The sequence below is a fragment of the Vulpes vulpes genome, chromosome 3, assembly GCF_048418805.1.
Source record: "Vulpes vulpes isolate BD-2025 chromosome 3, VulVul3, whole genome shotgun sequence".
Classification (NCBI taxonomy): Eukaryota; Metazoa; Chordata; class Mammalia; order Carnivora; family Canidae; genus Vulpes; species Vulpes vulpes.
Genome location: NC_132782.1, coordinates 76102387 through 76122044, shown reverse-complemented (window position 1 = coordinate 76122044; position 19658 = coordinate 76102387). Strand labels below are relative to the sequence as shown.

At 43.6% G+C, this 19658-nt stretch overlaps 1 protein-coding gene across 7 annotated transcripts in view; it reads right to left on the bottom strand.

Annotated features, from left to right (window-relative positions):
- The window catches only part of CALN1 (calneuron 1), a 544567-nt gene that overhangs the window by 496636 nt on the left and 28273 nt on the right, over nucleotides 1–19658 (bottom strand). For 3 of the 7 annotated variants that reach the window (XM_072752791.1, XM_072752792.1, XM_072752790.1), the window contains exon 2: nucleotides 3054–3243. The exons of 2 other annotated variants lie outside the window; for them this stretch is intronic. In XM_072752791.1, coding sequence (XP_072608892.1) covers nucleotides 3054–3172 — 119 coding nt within the window. In that variant the 5' untranslated portion in view covers nucleotides 3173–3243. Of the gene's footprint in view, nucleotides 1–2972; nucleotides 3244–19658 lie in introns of all 7 variants that reach the window. 2 more of the 7 variants (XM_072752797.1, XM_072752794.1) reach the window with 1 other exon arrangement.

The window sequence follows — 19658 nt, the reverse complement described above, 5'->3', positions numbered from 1 at the left end:
AGGTATATCAAGAGAAAGCCTACCCACGTCTTGGCAAAGACAGGAATAGATAGTCTGTGGAATTCTTTAGTAAATCTCAGGAGGAGATTTAAGAGGAAGACTGAGGCATAGGGGGTTACCCTACTTTTGCAGTCCCTGCCTTCTGCATAGGGTCTCTCTTCATACTGCACTTAGTGCCCCCAGCCAGCTTTATTACCTCACTGCTTTTGTTCCATCAGTGATACTTCTCTCCTCTGCAGACCACCTGCTTTTAAGTGCTCCAGATTAGAGCATTAATAGCATGCACCTTAGTAGCACTTAATGGACAGCCAGCCAACTTCAAGAATAGGGTATAAAAACCAATACCTCAAGGAACTAGGTTAACAAGGTACCTATTTCTCTGGTCATTGTCTTGCACCTCCATCCATGTATTTATAGTGGAAGCAGCCATGTTCATACCCTCTGACTTTCCTCCCCTGGACACTGTTGATTTGATCAGGAGTGGACAGCAACGAGCCTATTCCTATGGAATTTGGAATTGAGACAATACTGACTCTCAGTCGAGGCTGGCTACCAAATTGGCAGCTATCTGACAAGAATAATTTTCACGTGAGAAACTGGAGAAACGCAGACAGGCAGAGAGAAGCAGCTTTCTTGGGTTTTCTATATCTCCCTAGGCCCTCATTCCAGCCACCTCTGAGGCCTTGGATTCTATGAGGCAACCTTCCTACCCCCAACCCCTGCCTGAGTCTTCCAAACACATTCCTCTTTTCGTTTAGGGTATCTCTGCCTGCTTCTTGTTACTTGCAACCAAAATGGTACCAGGAAGTGTGAGAATGACCTGGGACAGGTAGATGGGACACATCAAGGAGATGCCTCCCTACTTTATGATTTTGTCTACTCTGCCCGTATCAACCCTAACCATGTGGGCCACGTGCAGCATGCTTCAGGGTCTGAGGAGGCCCTTAATACTCTATAGGCTATAGTCCCAATACTCTTTCTGAAAGAGGTTCCTAGCTAAGGAACAAAGAACAGGGAGACAACGTACTCTGCAAGTCATTGCTGCTGGGGACTGATGTGGGAACATGTTCCTGGTGGGCTGTGTTCCCTTCCCCTCCATGCCTGACCCTTGTGCTGAGGCCTTGACAATGGAATCCACTCCCAAGGCCCCATCTCATCTTTCTTTTTAGCTGTCTCGCTCTGCCCACTGCACAAGGAAATCTTTGAGAAATGTGGGTGTATCCCCAAGGAAGGAGTAAGCAAATGCATGTTTGTGGTAGGCATGGGTGTGAATGTGTGTTGGGAATAATCCTGGTGCCACAGAACCACTCAGCCTGGGGTCCAAAAAGAATTTATGCCAACCTCAAAGGAGAAGCTGATGGCATGGAAGAAGCAGGTTCATTCCACGTGGGCTACTGCTGCCCCTTGAGACAGGTGAAACTCAAATGTCTAATGCGTGCCCATCACACTTCTGGCCAAAAAAATTCTATATCCCAAAGCCACAGGAAGATATGAGGAAATATATTTTAATGTGGGAATATGTTGAGCAAAAAGGGTATTTCTGACTCCATCAGACTTCTTTGTTTTCTATATGGCATCTTCATATCCAGTAGAGTAGACAATTGTCTTTCCCTCTCTGTAGCATCAGTCACATTTGCCATATACTCCCACGCAGGACATGCAGAAATGTTTCTCTGCCCAGTCCTGACCTCTTTCCCCCAACATACCCCCCATTTTCTCAGGGCAAGCACCTTCTATCACTTATACCAGTCTGAGCAAAGGCCAATCAGAAAATTCACCCTTGGACTGGTCCATTCCTGCTCTTGGGGCTCCTCTCCTGGAAGGGGTGAGCTGGAATGGGAAGGCCCAGCCCAGATCGTCGTCCCACCCATGGCCAACCCCCCTGAGCAGAGCCTCACTCTAAACCTGCCCTTTGGCATATCATGCCCCTGGCCAGGGGTCTTGTCAGCTCCAAGCTTTGATTTCCCAAACAATGAGCTGTGTTGGAGAAGGTTCTGGTTAGCACCTTCTAGCATTCTGCACTAAGCCCTGTAGTCTAGTCCCCAGGCCCCAAGAGAAATTACTGAAAACCAGCTGTAGTCACCAGAAACATTCCCACTTCATTTTTATCCCCTGTGGCCCAACCATAAACTCCTGGCCCCCACCACAGACACTTTCGGTCACTCCTGGCAGCTGGTGGCAGAGAGGGCTGGAGAGCCCATTCCAAACAGCCTTAGGGGGACCATTTCAGAACATATCCGATTATATGACTCACCACAGACCAACTCATCGACACCAGCATCACATAGATCAAGATTTCTTCCCTCCTTGCAAAACCACCCAGAGATGAAATTCGTCTTGAGTTTTTACATCTCGGAATGTCTCCAAGGAAAAGAAAGAGAGCAGAATTGAACAGCAGGAAGCCTGTGGCTTGGAGTGCATAAAACCCCTCCCCTTGAACTGATGTCCTCACCTGGTAGTGAGGAGAGCCAGGGAGGCCAGTAGTTACAAATATAAGTTTTGGATTCACAGAGACTTGGGTAGGAGTCCCGGGTTACCTTTGTCTATGCCACCTGGAGCAAGATGTTGAATATCTGTCTTATTTTTCTCCTGTAAAAGCCGGGTTAATAGTACTCCTCCAGAGCTACCGTGAGGACTCATTGAGATCATCTCTGCCAAGCTCTGCTCCCGCTCTGCCACATGGTACCCACCTTGTAAGTGACATCTGTGGCTGCTTTTCCTAACAAGCACCCCTAATCAGTCCCTGATAAGGTCAGTTTTCAAACCCATCCCCTTGCCCTATCCGCCCGTCCTCAGATACAGTCAGTGGAAACCTGTCAGGCTCAAGAGGGACAGTAAAGTCTCTGTACCGGGCTGGCACACCCGTCCTCACAGGACCCCTCCCAGATGGCCTGTCCCTGGGGCCTCCTCTCCCCCCCCCCACACTCTGACACTCGGCAGCAAAGGCTCCCAGCCCCCGCACCCCCCCCTACCTGAGGGCTGAAAACAATCAAGTCCTGAGCAAACACTTGAGAAAGCGCTTTCTCCGGGGGGTTTGGGGGGAGATGACTTGCCAAGTGGGGAAGTCGGGGGCCTGGCTCCTCGGCGGCTCCTCTCCCCCTCCGGGGGCTCCTCTGCACCCCCTTGCCTCATTCTCAGGCTTTCCCTCTCCAGGTTGCTCCGGCAGCCGCATCGGAGGTCCAGAGCGATGTTCTCAGAGAGATTTGTGAGCACATCAAGGGAACGTCGGCGGAGACACACACTCTGCAAGGAGTTGACAGAAACTTACTGCCTGCACAGCACTGGTTCGTTATTTACCCAAAGTCAGTTGCCTAAATAATTTACACCCTCCCTTCTGTGTTTGAACAGGACAATGGTAGAAGCACAATCGTGGCACAAGGAAAACAATTACAGTTGTGACAGATGTTTAGTTATTAATCAGGCCTCAGTGGCACCAGAGAGTATTACACAGCAAACCAATAATGTGTCTTTGGAACCAACCTTAATATTTACAGGTACTTTTCCGTTCACCCTCCCGTGGGCTTTGCGGTAGCCTGAGCTGTGTGGAGAGAGCTCTAGAGCAGCCAACATGATTGCAACTTGCAAGAAAGCCCAGCACCTTGCCAGCATAATTTGTTGCCTTGCTGTTGACATCAGAGCCACAGAAACAAAGTGGGGCCAGAGTTAGTAATAGTCGTCTTAGGGAGAGGACTCTTGCCAAGCCCCCGAAGCCTGGTGACGCTGTGCACAACCCAGCGCAGCATCATCCTATCTTCCTTGGGCAAAACAAAGAGCAGTCAAGATTAGTATCCCTTTACCAGACTCCATCAGACTTGCTTCCCACGTGTACGGAGCCTCTGGGTTCCCTTAATGTCATCATCTCTCTTCTTTCTCCAACACCTGGTTAACCCCTTCTTGTCCTTTACAACCGGGCTCAGGTTAGGGCCGCAGCCCTTATTTGTGCCTGCTTTTGCTGTTGTCCACAACCTCTGCCCCTCTTTCCTGGCACTATTGCATCGAGAAAAGCTCTAGGCCAGGAGTAATTCAGATGCACATTGTGTCCCATGGTCCCATGCAAAGACAACCTTAAAATAATTGGTGTGCAATAAACACATATTGAACTGACATTTAATCAATGTTGGTTCTCTTTGGTTCCATATTGAAGTTAAAAGGAAAATAAAGCAAAGAGTCTCAAGAGATGGGAAGTACAGGGGCAGCCCCAGTGGCGCAGCAGTTTGGAGCCGCCTGCAGCCTGGGGTGTGATCCTGGAGACCCGGGATCGTGTCCCATGTCAGGCTCCCTGCATGGAGCCTGCTTCTCCCTCTGCCTGTGTCTCTGCCTCTCTCTCTCTCTGTGTCTATGAATAAATAAATAAAATCTTAAAAAGAGAGAGAGAGAGAGAGAGAGAGAGAGATGGGAAGTACAGATAGTTCAACTGGAAGAATCTTGGTGATGAACCAAACAAGCCCTGGTCCCCCTGCATCGAGTCCTTGCTGAGAGAGCTGGTCTATTGGAATGTCCACACATTGTAGCAGATAGTGACCTCTCCTGACAGCAGACAGATGAGGCTCCATTCCTCACTCTTGGCTCCTGCACATGGTCTCCGGGGGAAAAGCTCGCTGCTCTACAACCAGTCTTCTGATTCTGATGAGAGGTGTCTGGGAATTCCCCTGCAGAAGCCAGCCCATAAGAGATAAGGCTCAGAAAATGCCTTTAGGAAACACAAAGCCTTGAAGAGGTGTGTACAAATGTTATCACTGTTGTAAACTATGGTTGTAAATCTGTTGCATGGTAGGCACTGAATGTCAGCCCCATCCCAGCTCAAATGAGACAGGCTCGGCCCTATGCATAAGGTATGTCAGTTCCTAGAATGATGAATGACAGACTTATAAATTGATTGTGTGCTTGTAACTTCCACCTTGACCAGAAACCTCTATAATCTAGGTCAGGGCTGGGCCAGATAGTCTCAGGGTGATCCTGACTACAAGATCTTTGGTTCTCTGAGGGTTGTGGCATGTGACTTGGACCCTCCCCTCAAACTGGAGCTCTATTTCATGTGATTGGGCTGGAAATTCCCAAAGGTTGGGGCCACAAATCACCCTATAAAGAGAAAACTCCCCACAGCCAGAAGCCTTGTCTCACTGAACAAAATAGATGAGATACATCCATGCAACACCACTTTCTTCAGACATAGTCCTCACAACACCACTTGTCTCCAGGCATACATCTATACACACACACTCACACACACACACACACAGATGCACACACATACTGTTATACACACGCTCACAGACCGGTCTTCACTCACAGCCTATGTGTGATCTCAGACCCACATTTGGCCCCTATCCTCAAACATTTGCACAAGGAGAACTCATCCCACAGCCACACAGCTGCACACGCTGTCCCTGTCAACATGAGCACCCATAGGCATCCTCACACACATACACACACAAGTCATGTTCACACACACTAGAGTACTTGCTTACCCACATATGCTGCACACACAAATCTGTACTCTTAGTCATCTCCAGATATTATGTTAAGTTTAAAAGGAAAAACAAGTTTCCTGTGTCTTTACAGCAGAAATGCAAAAGAGAAGTGACATTTTATTTCCAGATAGGCTTTTAGTTGCCATGAAGGGTCTAACCATAAAAGCTGTGATTAGCAGCAAACACCAATTTTGAAGGAGAGTAATCAGCTCCCCATATACAAGAACTTCTGAATGTGTTGGGTCCCCTCCCTCATCAGTTCCCTCCAGGCAGAGTGGACACCAGGGGCACCCTCCAGCGCTAGTCCGGCTGCCAAGACAGCAATAGGATCTGCCAGGAGCTCGCAGAGAAGGATGTCCACACTGATGGTCACAAGGGCATTAGAACCCAATCCACTTAATTACTTGGAACTTGCTCCTAGCACAGCAGGAGCACTCAGCACTGGAGGTGGCAGCTCCCCATCAGGAAGGGCTGCTCCTGCTGCCCAGCTGGCCTCTGGTGCCCTTCACTGCGGCACTCACGATGTGCCAGGGAAACACAAAGCCAGGCGCTGCTCCCTCAGCCAGAAAGTGACTTGGCTCTTCCAAGGAGAAGCCATCTCACCAGAATGCACCCCTACGTCATAGCTGGCCTGACACACAACGGGGGACACCCAGCGACCCTCCACCAGCTGGGACTGACAGCCCATGGCCAACTAATGAGGCACTCTAAGTTGGCATCTGCACAGAAGATGGACCTGCATCTTGCCATTTCACTAGGAGCTTCTCAAAGATGGGAGCCATGGTGCATACACCTACCAAGTCCCAGTGGCCTTATGCACCTTGGGACCCACAGTAAATACCTACTGAAAATAACTCTTTGTTCCCAAATTAACTGCTTACCTAATGAGACTCCTAAGGGCAATTAACTTGCAGCATGTCTCCTTCATGCCCATTTGCCACTTGTCTTCATTATCATCTAGAAAGTCAGCCAGGAGCTGGCTTTTCAGCCCAAGTTTTGAAGTTAGAGCTTTAGGCTAATTCCTGAACCCACATTAGTGTCTTCTTCAGCTTTTCATGCTGACAAATGACCCAACCACTTCCTTTAACCCCTAAAATGTTCCTTGAGCACTGGCCACTCACTGTGAGGCACTGTGGTCACTCAAGAGCTCCATCTGCACAATCTCTTTTACCAAATCATAATATGCAGCGATTGGGAGTAGTGATGTGCTTAAAGACATGACTAATTGGGGGCACCTAGGTGACTCAGTGGTTAAGTGTCTGCCTTTGGCTCAGGTCATGATCCCGAGGTCCTGGGATCGAGTCTGCATGGGGCTCCTTGCAGGGAGCCTGCTTCTCCCTCTGCCTGTGTCTCTGCCTCTCTCTGTGTGTCTCTAATGAATAAATAAATAAATAAATTCAAATCCTGGCTTTGCCACTTACGGGCTGTGTTACTATGGACAAGTTTCTTAACCTCTATCTGCTTCACTTCCCTCATCTGCAGAATAAACCTCATAATGATAGCACCTACTTTTTAGGATTATTGTAAAATGCTTGGCACAGAGTAAGTACTACATATGCTAGCTGTCATTATTAATTCCTTCCTTTTGCACCTAACAGGCGGTGCCTGAACACCCACTCTGTTCAGATGGGTGTTGGGCTGAACCCACAGTGGGATGGGGGTGGGAGTGGTTCAGAAGTGAATGCACCACAGATACAGGCAAAGAAGGAGGCTGCCCTTGCTCCTTCAGTTCAAAGAGTCAGTTTGTCCTAAAACTGGGAGGGGAGGTTTTGATTCTTCCCTTCGGTTCCACCATTTAAGAACATAATGGATCCCTGTGACTGCCTCTGAGGAAGGGAGAAATAGGGCTGCAGTCTGCATGAACTGGGCAACCTTGTCATTCCAGCATCTATGTGTCTGAGTATCTATTTGGGTACATGAGTGACAGGCAAACTCAGTCTTTCATGGATTTTCATCCCTTTTGGAGTATCTAAAATTACAATAACTGTGGGAGTAAGGTATGGCTGAAAATCTAATGTTTATGATTAGAGTGTACAAGCCTGCACTTTTTGGCATAAATAATTCATAAGTATGAGGTAAATGGTTCTATTTAGTTTCTAAGAACCCCAAATACTTCCCAGGCTGATAATTTAGACTAAGATACACTTCAAATGTTCACCAAGAATATTCCCACATTCTGACCATGTCGGACATCAACTTAGAGTCTTTTATGTCTTGTAGCCCCTGTTACATTTTACAGTTGTTGACAGACACATTATAATCATAACTGCATGCTCTGTAATGTTTGACAAGGGTTTTGCATGTGGGTCTTTCCTCTCAAAACCCTCCACACGTGTGTCATCGAATTGATCCACAAATAAAATGTTCTTTTTTACAACGGAATACAATTCTGGCTTTTTGTTCATCATGCCTTTCACTTACTATTTTTTAGCACATTTCAGGTATTTAATAATAATGTATTCTATATAATACATATATAATATGTGTATGCATAATAATATATACATATATAAATAATAATGTATGTATAACAGTAATACATTATTATTAATTATAGTCATCTTGCTGTGCACTAGGTTTCCAGAATGTAGTCATCTTATAACTAAAACATTGTACCCTCTGACCAACCCCAAGCCTCTAATAACCACCATTCTATTATCTGTTACCATGAGCTCAACTTCTTTTTTTTTAGATTCCACATACATATAAGTGAGGTCATGCATTATTTGCCATTCTCTGCCTGGCTTATTTCTTTTTATTTATTTTTCTTAAAAAAAAGTTTAAAAAATTTTAAGAGTGATTTATGTATGTATGTATGTATTATGTATTTATTTATTAATTTTAGAGATAGAGAAAGAGAGTTCTTGTGTGCACAGGGGCAGGGAGGGGCAAAGGGAAAGGGAGAGAGAAACCCAAGCAGACTCCATGCTGAGTGGGGAGCCCAACTTGGACATCCATCCCACAACCCTAAGGTCATGACCTTAGCCAAAACCAAGAGTTGGATGCTTAACTGACTGAGCCACCAGGTGCCCTGGTTTATTTCACTTAGCATAATATCCTCCAGATTCATACATGTTGTAGTAAATGGTAGGATTTCCTTCTTTTATGGCTGATTAATATACCAATGTGTGAATGTATGTGTGTGTGTATGAGAGATAGATTATACATAGAGTTATATGTGATTAATATAGATGTCACATTTTCTTTATTGATTCACCTATTGATGGACACTTAGGTTGTTTCCATATCTTGGCTACTACAAATAATGCTGCAATGAACACAAGAGTACAGATAGCTCTTTGATAGACTTTATTCCTTTTGAATATATACCCAGAAGTGGAATTACTGGCTCTTATGAAAACTCTATTTTTAATTGTTTGAGGAACATCCATGTTTTCTATAGTCGTTGTAACAGTTTACAATCTCACTAACAGTACACAAGTGTTCCCTTTAATATAATTCTGTTTGAAAGGTACCTTTGGACAAAACATTAAGTGGAGCAGGTCATGCCATGTGGTATTTAGTGAGCTAGAACTTGCTGAGAGCAAGAAGTCAGAGGTATAGTGAGAGATCCAGCCAGCCCCAAAGCTAAGTGTAGCATTTACTGGATCATGTGAGCACTGGAGCTCCTTCTATAGGGGAGATGTTGTCAAAGAAGAAAACACTGCTCAAAGTGTTGATGAGCAACAAATTCTGACCATTGTGCTTGTGTTTATGGACTCCGAGACCATCCTCCTGCAGAAGTGATTATTCATCATCAATTAAAATATTTTAATACCAAGGAGTATTCAAAATCACAAATAGAAGATAAAAAAATAAACTGCTGGTTTGCATGTAGGAAATGCCCAGTGAGTTCCTGAAGAGCACAAAAGCATGTGCTAAATGCTCCCTTATATATACTGTAAAAGTGAAAATTCATTTTCTTCTTATTTCTGTCCAAAATCATTTGGATACATGAAAATAACTTTCATTTGGGAAAAGAAAGCCAAGATTCTAACCCAAGCCTGATAACTAGCACTAGTTCCTCAAAAGCACCTGAGTATAATTCTGCAAATGCTACTTCCCAAGAGTCCTGATGCCCTTTCATGTCCTGGTTCAGAGTCACATGAGCAAAATATCCTAAACCCTCGTTCCTCAAAATGAAAACCAAGAACTATAAATGACTCTGAGCAATTAAACTGAAAGTTGAAAACCACAGTATAATAGGAAGATGGACCTTTCCTTAACATAAATACATATACATCCACATTGGTTCAAAAGTCAGCATTCAGCCTCTTATTTTTGAGGAAACAAAAATATGTTTGAGGAAACATCAGAGACTTAATGGCTAAAATCACGATAAAGTCTCTATCACCACCACTATTCATTATATTGTTATTGTCTCTGCTACTATTAATACTATACTGTAGGCATTAACCAACATGATTGGACAAGCAATTAGAGGCATAAGATTGGAAAGGAAGAAACAAAATAAAACCATCTCTTCTTAGAGGTGATATAATTACATATCTGGAAACCCAAAAAGAACCCATGAAAAACCTATTACCAATAATAAGATAATTTAGAAAACTGGCAGGATGTAATGCTAACATTTAGAACTTATTAGACTTCCTTTATAGAAACAATAATACTGAGTTAGAAGAAATAAATAATAGCCAGAGGCTATTTACAGTGGCAAAAATAAATAAATTAGATGTTTCACATATTTAAAAATTATATCAAAAGGAAAAGTAAAGCAATTCCTAAAAATTAAACTACATGGGGACACAACTGTATTTCAGGTTGATGGCTTAACTTTAAAGAGAAGAGGGGTTTTTCAAATTATTTAAAACAGGGGGATGTGGGTGGCTTAGTCAGCTAGGCATCTGACTCTTGATCTCAGAGTCTTGAGTTCAAGGTCCTAAGTTTAAGCCCCACAAGGGGCTCAACACCGGGTGTGGAACCTACTTTAAAAAAAGAAACAAACGGTTGGCAAACTGAACTCCAATTTTAAAATTAATTAATTAATTAATTAAAATTAATAAAATTTAAACATTTAATAAACGAACAAAAACAAATCATTGAAAACATAATATTTTGATTGCACATTCCGAGAGACAGAGCCTTAGAATGAAAAGAACCACCAAGAAATCCTAAATAAGTTAATGTCATTAGGAACCAGGATTTTCTGTATTGGAAAAAAGAGATATAAATGTAAAATTTTAAAGTGAAATAGAAACCCTAAAATTTAATTTGCATAAAAATAATAGTATGAATTCAGAATTTATTTTTCTTTCAAGAATATGCATGTCCCAGGCCTGTTGCTGAAAAGGTTTCTTTTTTTTTTTAATTAATTTTTTATTGGTGTTCAATTTACCAACATACAGAAAAACACCCAGTGCTCATCCCGTCAAGTGCCCCCCTCAGTGCCTGTCACCCATTCACCCCCACCCCCCGCCCTCCTCCCCTTCCACCACCCCTAGTTCGTTTCCCAGAGTTAGGAGTCTTTATGTTCTGTCTCCCTTCCTGATATTTCCCACACATTTCTTCTCCCTTCCCTTATATTCCCTTTCACTATTATTTATATTCCCCAAATGAATGAGAACATACACTGTTTGTCCTTCTCCGATTGACTTACTTCACTCAGCATAATACCCTCCAGTTCCATCCACGTTGATGCAAATGGTGGGTATTTGTCGTTTCTAATGGCTGAGTAATATTCCATTGTATACACAGACCACAGCTTCTTTATCCATTCATCTTTCGATGGACACCAAGGCTCCTTCCACAGTTTGGCTATTGTGGACATTGCTGCTAGAAACATCGGGGTGCAGGTGTCCCGGCATTTCATTGCATCTGAATCTTTGGGGTAAATCCCCAACAGTGCAATTGCTGGGACGTAGGGCAGGTCTATTTTTAGCTCTTTGAGGAACCTCTTAAAATTCCCCTTTAAGAAGAAGTTCAGTGGAACAATCCACAAAGACAAGGACTGAATAGATATCATGATGACACTAAACTCATATCTGTCAATAGTAACTCTGAACGTGAACGGGCTTAATGACCCCATCAAAAGGCACAGGGTTTCAGACTGGATAAAAAAGCAGAACCCATCTATTTGCTGTCTACAAGAGACTCATTTTAGGCAGAAGGACACCTACAACCTAAAAATAAAAGGTTGGAGAACCATTTACCATTCAAATGGTCCTCAAAAGAAAGCAGGGGTAGCCATCCTTATATCAGATAAACTAAAATTTACCCCGAAGACTGTGGTGAGAGATGAAGAGGGACACTATCTCATACTTAAAGGATCTATCCAACAAGAGGACTTAGCAATCCTCAATATATATGCCCCGAATGTGGGAGCTGCCAAATATTTAAACCAACTAATAACAAAAGTGAAGAAATACTTAGATAATAATACACTTATACTTGGTGACTTCAATCTAGCTCTTTCCACCCTCAATAGGTCTTCTAAGCACAACATCTCCAAAGAAACGAGAACTTTAAATGATACACTGGACCAGATGGATTTAACAGATATCTACAGAACTTTACATCCAAACTCAACTGAATACACATTCTTCTCAAGTGCACATGGAACTTTCTCCAGAATCGACCACATACTGGGTCACAAATCGGGTCTGAACCGATACCAAAAGATTGGGATCGTCCCCTGCATATTCTCAGACCATAATGCCTTGAAATTAGAACTAAATCACAACAAGAAGTTTGGAAGGACCTCAAACATGTGGAGGTTAAGGACCATCCTGCTAAAAGATAAAAGGGTCAACCAGGAAATTAAGGAAGAATTAAAAAGATTCATGGAAACTAATGAGAATGAAGATACAACCATTCAAAATCTTTGGGATGCAGCAAAAGCAGTCCTAACGGGGAAACACATCGCAATACAAGCATCCATTCAAAAACTGGAAAGAACTCAAATACAAAAGCTAACCTTACACATAAAGGAGCTAGAGAAAAAACAGCAGATGGACCCTACACCCAGCAGAAGAAGAGAGTTAATTAAAATTCGAGCAGAACTCAACGAAATCGAGACCAGAAGAACTCTGGAACAGATCAACAGAACCAGGAGTTGGTTCTTTGAAAGAATTAATAAGATAGATAAACCATTAGCCAACCTTATTAAAAAGAAGAGAGAGAAGACTCAAATTAATAAAATCATGAATGAGAAAGGAGAGATCACTACCAACACCAAGGAAATACAAACGATTTTAAAAACATATTATGAACAGCTATACGCCAATAAATTAGGGAATCTAGAAGAAATGGACGCATTCCTGAAAAGCCACAAACTACCAAAACTGGAACAGGAAGAGATAGAAAACCTGAACAGGCCAATAACCAGAGAGGAAATTGAAGCAGTCACCAAAAACCTCCCAAGACACAAGAGTCCAGGGCCAGATGGCTTCCCAGGGGAATTCTATCAAACGTTTAAAGAAGAAATCATACCTATTCTACTAAAGCTGTTTGGAAAGATGGAAAGAGATGGAGTACTTCCAAATTCGTTCTATGAGGCCAGCATCACCTTAATTCCAAAACCAGACAAAGAGCCCACCAAAAAGGAGAATTACAGACCAATATCCCTGATGAACATGGATGGAAAAATTCTCAACAACATACTAGCCAATCAGATCCAACAATACATTAAGAAAATTATTCACCATGACCAAGGAGGATTTATCCCTGGGACACAAGGCTGGTTCAACACTCGTAAAACAATCAATGTGATTCATCATATCAGCAAGAGAAAAACCAAGAACCACATGATACTCTCATTAGATGCAGAGAAAGCATTTGACAAAATACAGCATCTATTCCTGATCAAAACACTTCAGAGTGTAGGGATAGAGGGAACATTCCTCGACATCTTAAAAGCCATCTACAAAAAGCCCACAGCAAATATCATTCTCAGTGGGGAAGCACTGGGAGCCTTTCCCCTAAGATCAGGAACAAGACAGGGATGTCCACTCTCACCACTGCTATTCAACATAGTACTGGAAGTCCTCGCCTCAGCAATCAGACAACAAAAAGACATTAAAGGCATTCAAATTGGCAAAGAAGAAGTCAAACTCTCCCTCTTCGCCGATGACATGATACTCTACATAGAAAACCCAAAAGCCTCCACCCCAAGATTGCTAGAACTCATACAGCAATTTGGTAGCGTGGCAGGATACAAAATCAATGCCCAGAAATCAGTGGCATTTCTATACACTAACAATGAGACTGAAGAAAGAGAAATTAAGGAGTCAATCCCATTTACAATTGCACCCAAAAGCATAAGATACCTAGGAATAAACCTAACCAAAGAGGTAAAGGATCTATACCCTGAAAACTATAGAACACTTCTGAAAGAAATTGAGGAAGACGCAAAGAGATGGAAAAATATTCCATGCTCATGGATTGGCAGAATTAATATTGTGAAAATGTCAATGTCACCCAGGGCAATTTACACGTTTAATGCAATCCCTATCAAAATACCATGGACTTTCTTCAGAGAGTTAGAACAAATTATTTTAAGATTTGTGTGGAATCAGAAAAGACCCCGAATAGCCAGGGGAATTTTAAAAAAGAAAACCATAGCTGGGGGCATCACAATGCCAGATTTCAGGTTGTACTACAAAGCTGTGGTCATCAAGACAGTGTGGTACTGGCACAAAAACAGACACATAGATCAATGGAACAGAATAGAGAACCCAGAAGTGGGCCCTCAACTTTATGTCAACTAATATTCGATAAAGGAGGAAAGACTATCCACTGGAAGAAAGACAGTCTCTTCAATAGATGGTGCTGGGAAAATTGGACATCCACATGCAGAAGAATGAACCTAGACTACTCTCTTGCACCAGACACAAAGATAAACTCAAAATGGATGAAAGATCTAAATGTGAGACAAGAGTCCATCAAAATACTAGAGGAGAATACAGGCAACACCCTTTTTGAACTTGGCCACAGTAACTTCTTGCAAGATACATCCACGAAGGCAAAAGAAACAAAAGCAAAAATGAACTACTGGGGCTTCATCAAGATAAGAAGCTTTTGCACAGCAAAGGATACAGTCAACAAAACTAAAAGACAACCTACAGAATGGGAGAAGATATTTGCAAATGACCTATCAGATAAAGGGCTAGTTTCCAAGATCTATAAAGAACTTATTAAACTCAACATCAAAGAAACAAACAATCCAATCATGAAATGGGCAAAAGACATGAAGAGAAATCTCACAGAGGAAGACATAGACGTGGCCAACAAGCACATGAGAAAATGCTCTGCATCACTTGCCATCAGGGAAATACAAATCCAAACCACAATGAGATACCACCTCACACCAGTGAGAATGGGGAAAATTAACAAGGCACGAAGCCACAAATGTTGGAGAGGATGCGGAGAAAAGGGAACCCTCTTACGCTGTTGGTGGGAATGTGAACTGGTGCAGCCACTATGAAAAGGTTTCACAGTAATACATCTCAGTAGCAATGAGCACCACCAGCACTCTCAATACCATGGCCAGCTTTACAGAGTCAGCTCCATGGGAGGAAATGTAAGTCAGTCTGGGACTTCTGGTCGGGTCTGGAAACAGGTAAGCTCCCAATGATGTCATGTGATAGAGGAGACAACTTGAAGACATGTCCAATCACCAGATAAGGACAATCCATTATTCTGAAAACTGATATGAATGTTACTGCCAAGGCACCAACTGCTTCTTATTTTAAAAAATGATAAATGAAAGGAAATAATCAAGCAATTTGCCCTGTCTTTTCTATATAGACTATTGATGAGGCAAAAATCTTTAGAGAGAAATCACAAGTAATAAATTAAGAAGGAATCATAGACTATCACCATTGCATTACGTATAATGAAATAATAGATCTAGGTAATGATCATCAATGACTACTAAAATCATTAGGTGTAATATTGATAGGGAACTTGGTCATGGATGAGTCAGGCTGATAAATCTCAATCTTCACATCAACAAAGTAGGATAACCAGATATTAAGTGCCTTCCGATGTGAGCAATAGGATGCATGCAGGATGCACGCAGCATGACCTAAAAGTGTTCTTCATATAAAGAACAGAATATGCATCTAATCAAGCCCTGAGATATAAATATAGGGTCATAAGAGCATAAAGAAATAATACATGGGGATAGAGCAAGACAAAACCAAAATGTGGCAAGTCCTACAGGACAAATTATATGGCATATAAATGGTACTATACAACAAATCAATGGTATGGAAATCAAAGGAGAGCAACTATTATGGATTAAAAGATGAATTATTGAAAACGACATCTGAAACTAATGATGTACTATATGTTGGCTAATTGAACTTATATTTGAAAAATAAATAAAAATAAAAAACAAAGATACTTAAAAGAACTATCAGTCAATTGTGACATATTGACCTTATTTGAATCTTGATTTGAATAAACTACATAACTGAGGCAACAGGGAAAATAGAACATGGGGATGCTATTGAAGGATTACTGTTAATTCTGTTGACAGTGATAATAGTATTTGAGTTACATTAAATAAAAAGCATCTTTATCTGCTAACGATATATGATGAAGTATTTACATGTGAAATTATACATCGTATAAGGAAGAATAAAAGTAAGATTGAAAAATATCAATCATTATCAAAGTTTGTGTTTTAATACATCTAGCTCCATTACTCTAGTCTCCATTTTTGTGTATATTTGAAATTTCCCATAATAAGAAGTTTTTCAAATGGTAGGAAACAAGATGTGATGAGTATGGATCTTGACATCATATCTTGTGTGTAAATTAAAGGGAAAAATATGGTCTGGACACATATGGTCAGTTTTCCATTTAAGAGGGGTTGACACTCACTAGCGTTTGCTAAGTACATACGGAGATAGGGAAACCAAGTTAGAAGTGAGGGGATAGGACACAGACCTTCTCTTAGCTTTCCTTGGCTGAGTAAGATGGCCTAAGGCAGTTTCAGCCGCCCTTGCTATGTTCATTGATGTGGTAGCTAGGTTTGTCCCTGCAAATATGCTCAGGGCTTGGCATTAGTAGATACCGCAGTAACTGTTTGTTGAATGAATGTTGGATGCTATTAAGTCAACAGGATGTGCTATGAGGCATTCCAAATAACTGCCTTTGCTCAGAATGGTCTCTCTCACATAAGCCATCACAATGGCTAGAATTTCCATAATTACAGACACTCCTTTGGTCCATGACCTTGTTAAAGGAATTGTGCTTAAGTGTAGCGTCTCTATGCAGGGGTATGTCGGGATTTTGTAAAGTAACGACTAAGTTGTTACTAATAATAGTAAGCAAATTTAAGAGACCTGTAACATTAGCCTTACCTCGTAGCACAGGGATATTAGCATAAGCAGGGAGTCCTGCATGGAACATTAGCAAGAAAGGAGAGGATACCTGCTGCCTCAGTTTGGTCTTCAAAAGTCCCAGTGGGTTCACCAGCCCCAGCCTGCAGGACCCAGTTAGCTCTGCTGGGACCTCGACTGCCCCCACCATTAATCTCACCCAGTCCCTGCCATCCTGGACCCACATCCAGCCTCTGACCCAAGAACATGGTATGACGATCCTGTAAGTCAGATGACATCCTATGAGCTGTGTTGGCACAGGTGGCAGGACCTGGCTTCCCTTTGTTCTGATTCCCTCTTAATCAACTCTCCCTCTGCCCCTCCTCACTGCACACCAAATAATACCACATTTAATGAGTTCCAAGACTCTATTTTTGTTTTAACATGTCTGAAATCAGGGTGACTTTTACAATCATTGACATCTTCAATCGGATGAAATACCTAGTAGTAGTTGACACAGATCAAATACTCCATATGGAGCATACTTTCAGGCACTTTACTTGAATTTACTCATTTGATCCTGATAACAACCCTATGATGCAGGTATTAATATTAATATTATGCCCATTTTGGAGATGAAGAAACTGAGGCACAAGGCACAGGGCTGGTAGGTGACAGAAGTAGGACTGTGCACACTGTGCTCCCCAACACAGCTCCTCTCGTGAGCTCCCCACGAGGGCCCACTAACTTTCTGCAAAGATGCTGCAGGTGTGCCCAGCCAGTGACCCTCCTGCCCAGCCCTTGGGGACCCACCGGAGCCTCCTGACAGGCCCCTCTGACCACTCGCAGCCTCTCTTTACCTAGCATGCCACACAAATGTCACTCACACATGTGCCATGGTCCAAGCATGGTTGGCAAACATGGCTCCCTACCATGTGTCACAAACATGTCAGGAATGCTACCTTCGTTTGGGGGCCAGGATTCAGTTATGAACCCTGGTGTGAGCCTGGTTCACTGCCTCCTCACCAGGCTCTCTTCCTGGGGGAAGCACTGCCCCCAGGACACACAGTCTCCTGGCTGAGACTCTTCCCCAGAAAATGAAAGTTACTCAGACATGAGCCCAGACTGCTGACTGCCACTTGGACCCCACCCGGGCCCGCTGGGGCCCCAGCTGTCCTCTGTAGCACAGAGGAGCCTGCGTGCCCTCTGGTTTCCGCCTATCCAGGGACAGCCATTGGAAGAGCCGACCCCAACCCCTGTCCCCCCATCCTTCCCCATGGAATGTGTTTTGGGAAAAACATACGACATCGAATCAGCCAGAGAAAGACAAATACCATATGATTTCACACATATTTAGGATTTAAGAAACAAAACAGGTGAACATGGGGGAAAAAGAGAGAGAGAGAAAAAAACAAGAAATAGACTCTTAACTACAGAGAACAAACTGATGGTCACCAGAGGGGGGTGGATGGAGGGAGGGGTGAAATAGGTGATGGGGATTAAGAGGACACTTCTCAGGAGGGCCTGAGTGGTTCAGTTCATTATTGTCTGACTCTTGATTTCAGCTCAAGTCGTGATCTCAGGGCTGTGAGACTGAGCCCCATGTCAGGCTCCATGCTCAGTGGGGAGTCTGCTTAAGACACTCTCCCTCTCCCCCTGCCCCTCCTCACTGCACACACACACTCTTTCTCTTAAAAAAAAAAAAAAAGAGTACACTTATGATGAGCACTGAGTAACGTGTAGCATGTAGAATTGTTGAATCACTATATTGTACACCTGAAACTAATATGACACTGTGTGTTAACTAACTGGAAATTCTTTAAGATTTTATTTATTTATTCATGAGAGACACAGAGAGAGGAGCAGAGACACAGGCAGAGCGAGAAGCAGGCTCCCTGTGGGGAGCCCAATGTGGGACTCGATCCCAGGACCCCGGGATCACACTCTGTGCCAAAGGCAGACGCTCAACCACTGAGCCACCCAGACAATTCCAGACGTCCCAACTAACTGGAATTTAAAAACAACCTAAAACAAACAAACAAAAGCACCCTCACACTCTGAATCAAGCCCCGGGCCTTGGTCATAGTCCTTTGTCCTCAGCCTCAGAAAACGTTTCCAGAGCTGGTCAACCACAAGACAGAGAAACCCCGAGTGCTCCCAGTGCTCCCTGGAGGATCCTTCTCCCCACCCCTAAAAAGAAGCTCCCAGATCATGGAGGCCGCAGCCCCAGGCCTGGCTTTCCTGTCAGGACCACACTGAACCACCTGCGTCTGGCCGTAGCCCCTGAGCTCGCCCGAAGGCCGAGAGGCTGGTGCCCCGCCCGCCAGCGGACCAGCGCGGCCTCAGCAGGCCAGACCTTAGTGCCTGCCTTCCCGCTGCTGGCCGCCCTCTGCCCCCCGCACGGGCCTGTGCGCACACGCAGTTCCCTTTCCTTCTGCTTCCATAAGGTCCCCACTGCCTCTGAGGCTGTCCCTCGTTAAAAAGAAAATACTCCTGAGGCCGATTAGCCTTAGGCAGCTAATAAAGGAATTCTCAGCTAATGTCCCATCTTCTCCGTCCCCAGATGGGGAGCAGTGGGGCAGGAGGCTGATTCCCATGCTGGGGTCAGACTGGAAGGGCGCAGGAGCAGGAAGTCCAGCAGGAGCTCCAGGTGGCCTGTGGTGGGACTGGGACCAGATCACTCGTGTTGTGTGCCCACACAGGGCCGGGTCCTTAATTAGGCCTTAAATATATGCGCTGAAATCAAAACAACAACCTGCAAAAGAGACTAAACCAGCCACTTCCCAGTTCACAATGGGGGAGACTGAAACAGAAAGGCTGAGTAACTTCCAAAGGTCACACAGCTTCTTTCGTAGGCCAGACACCCTCCTGATGCAAGACCAGGAGCTCTTGTGAGGGG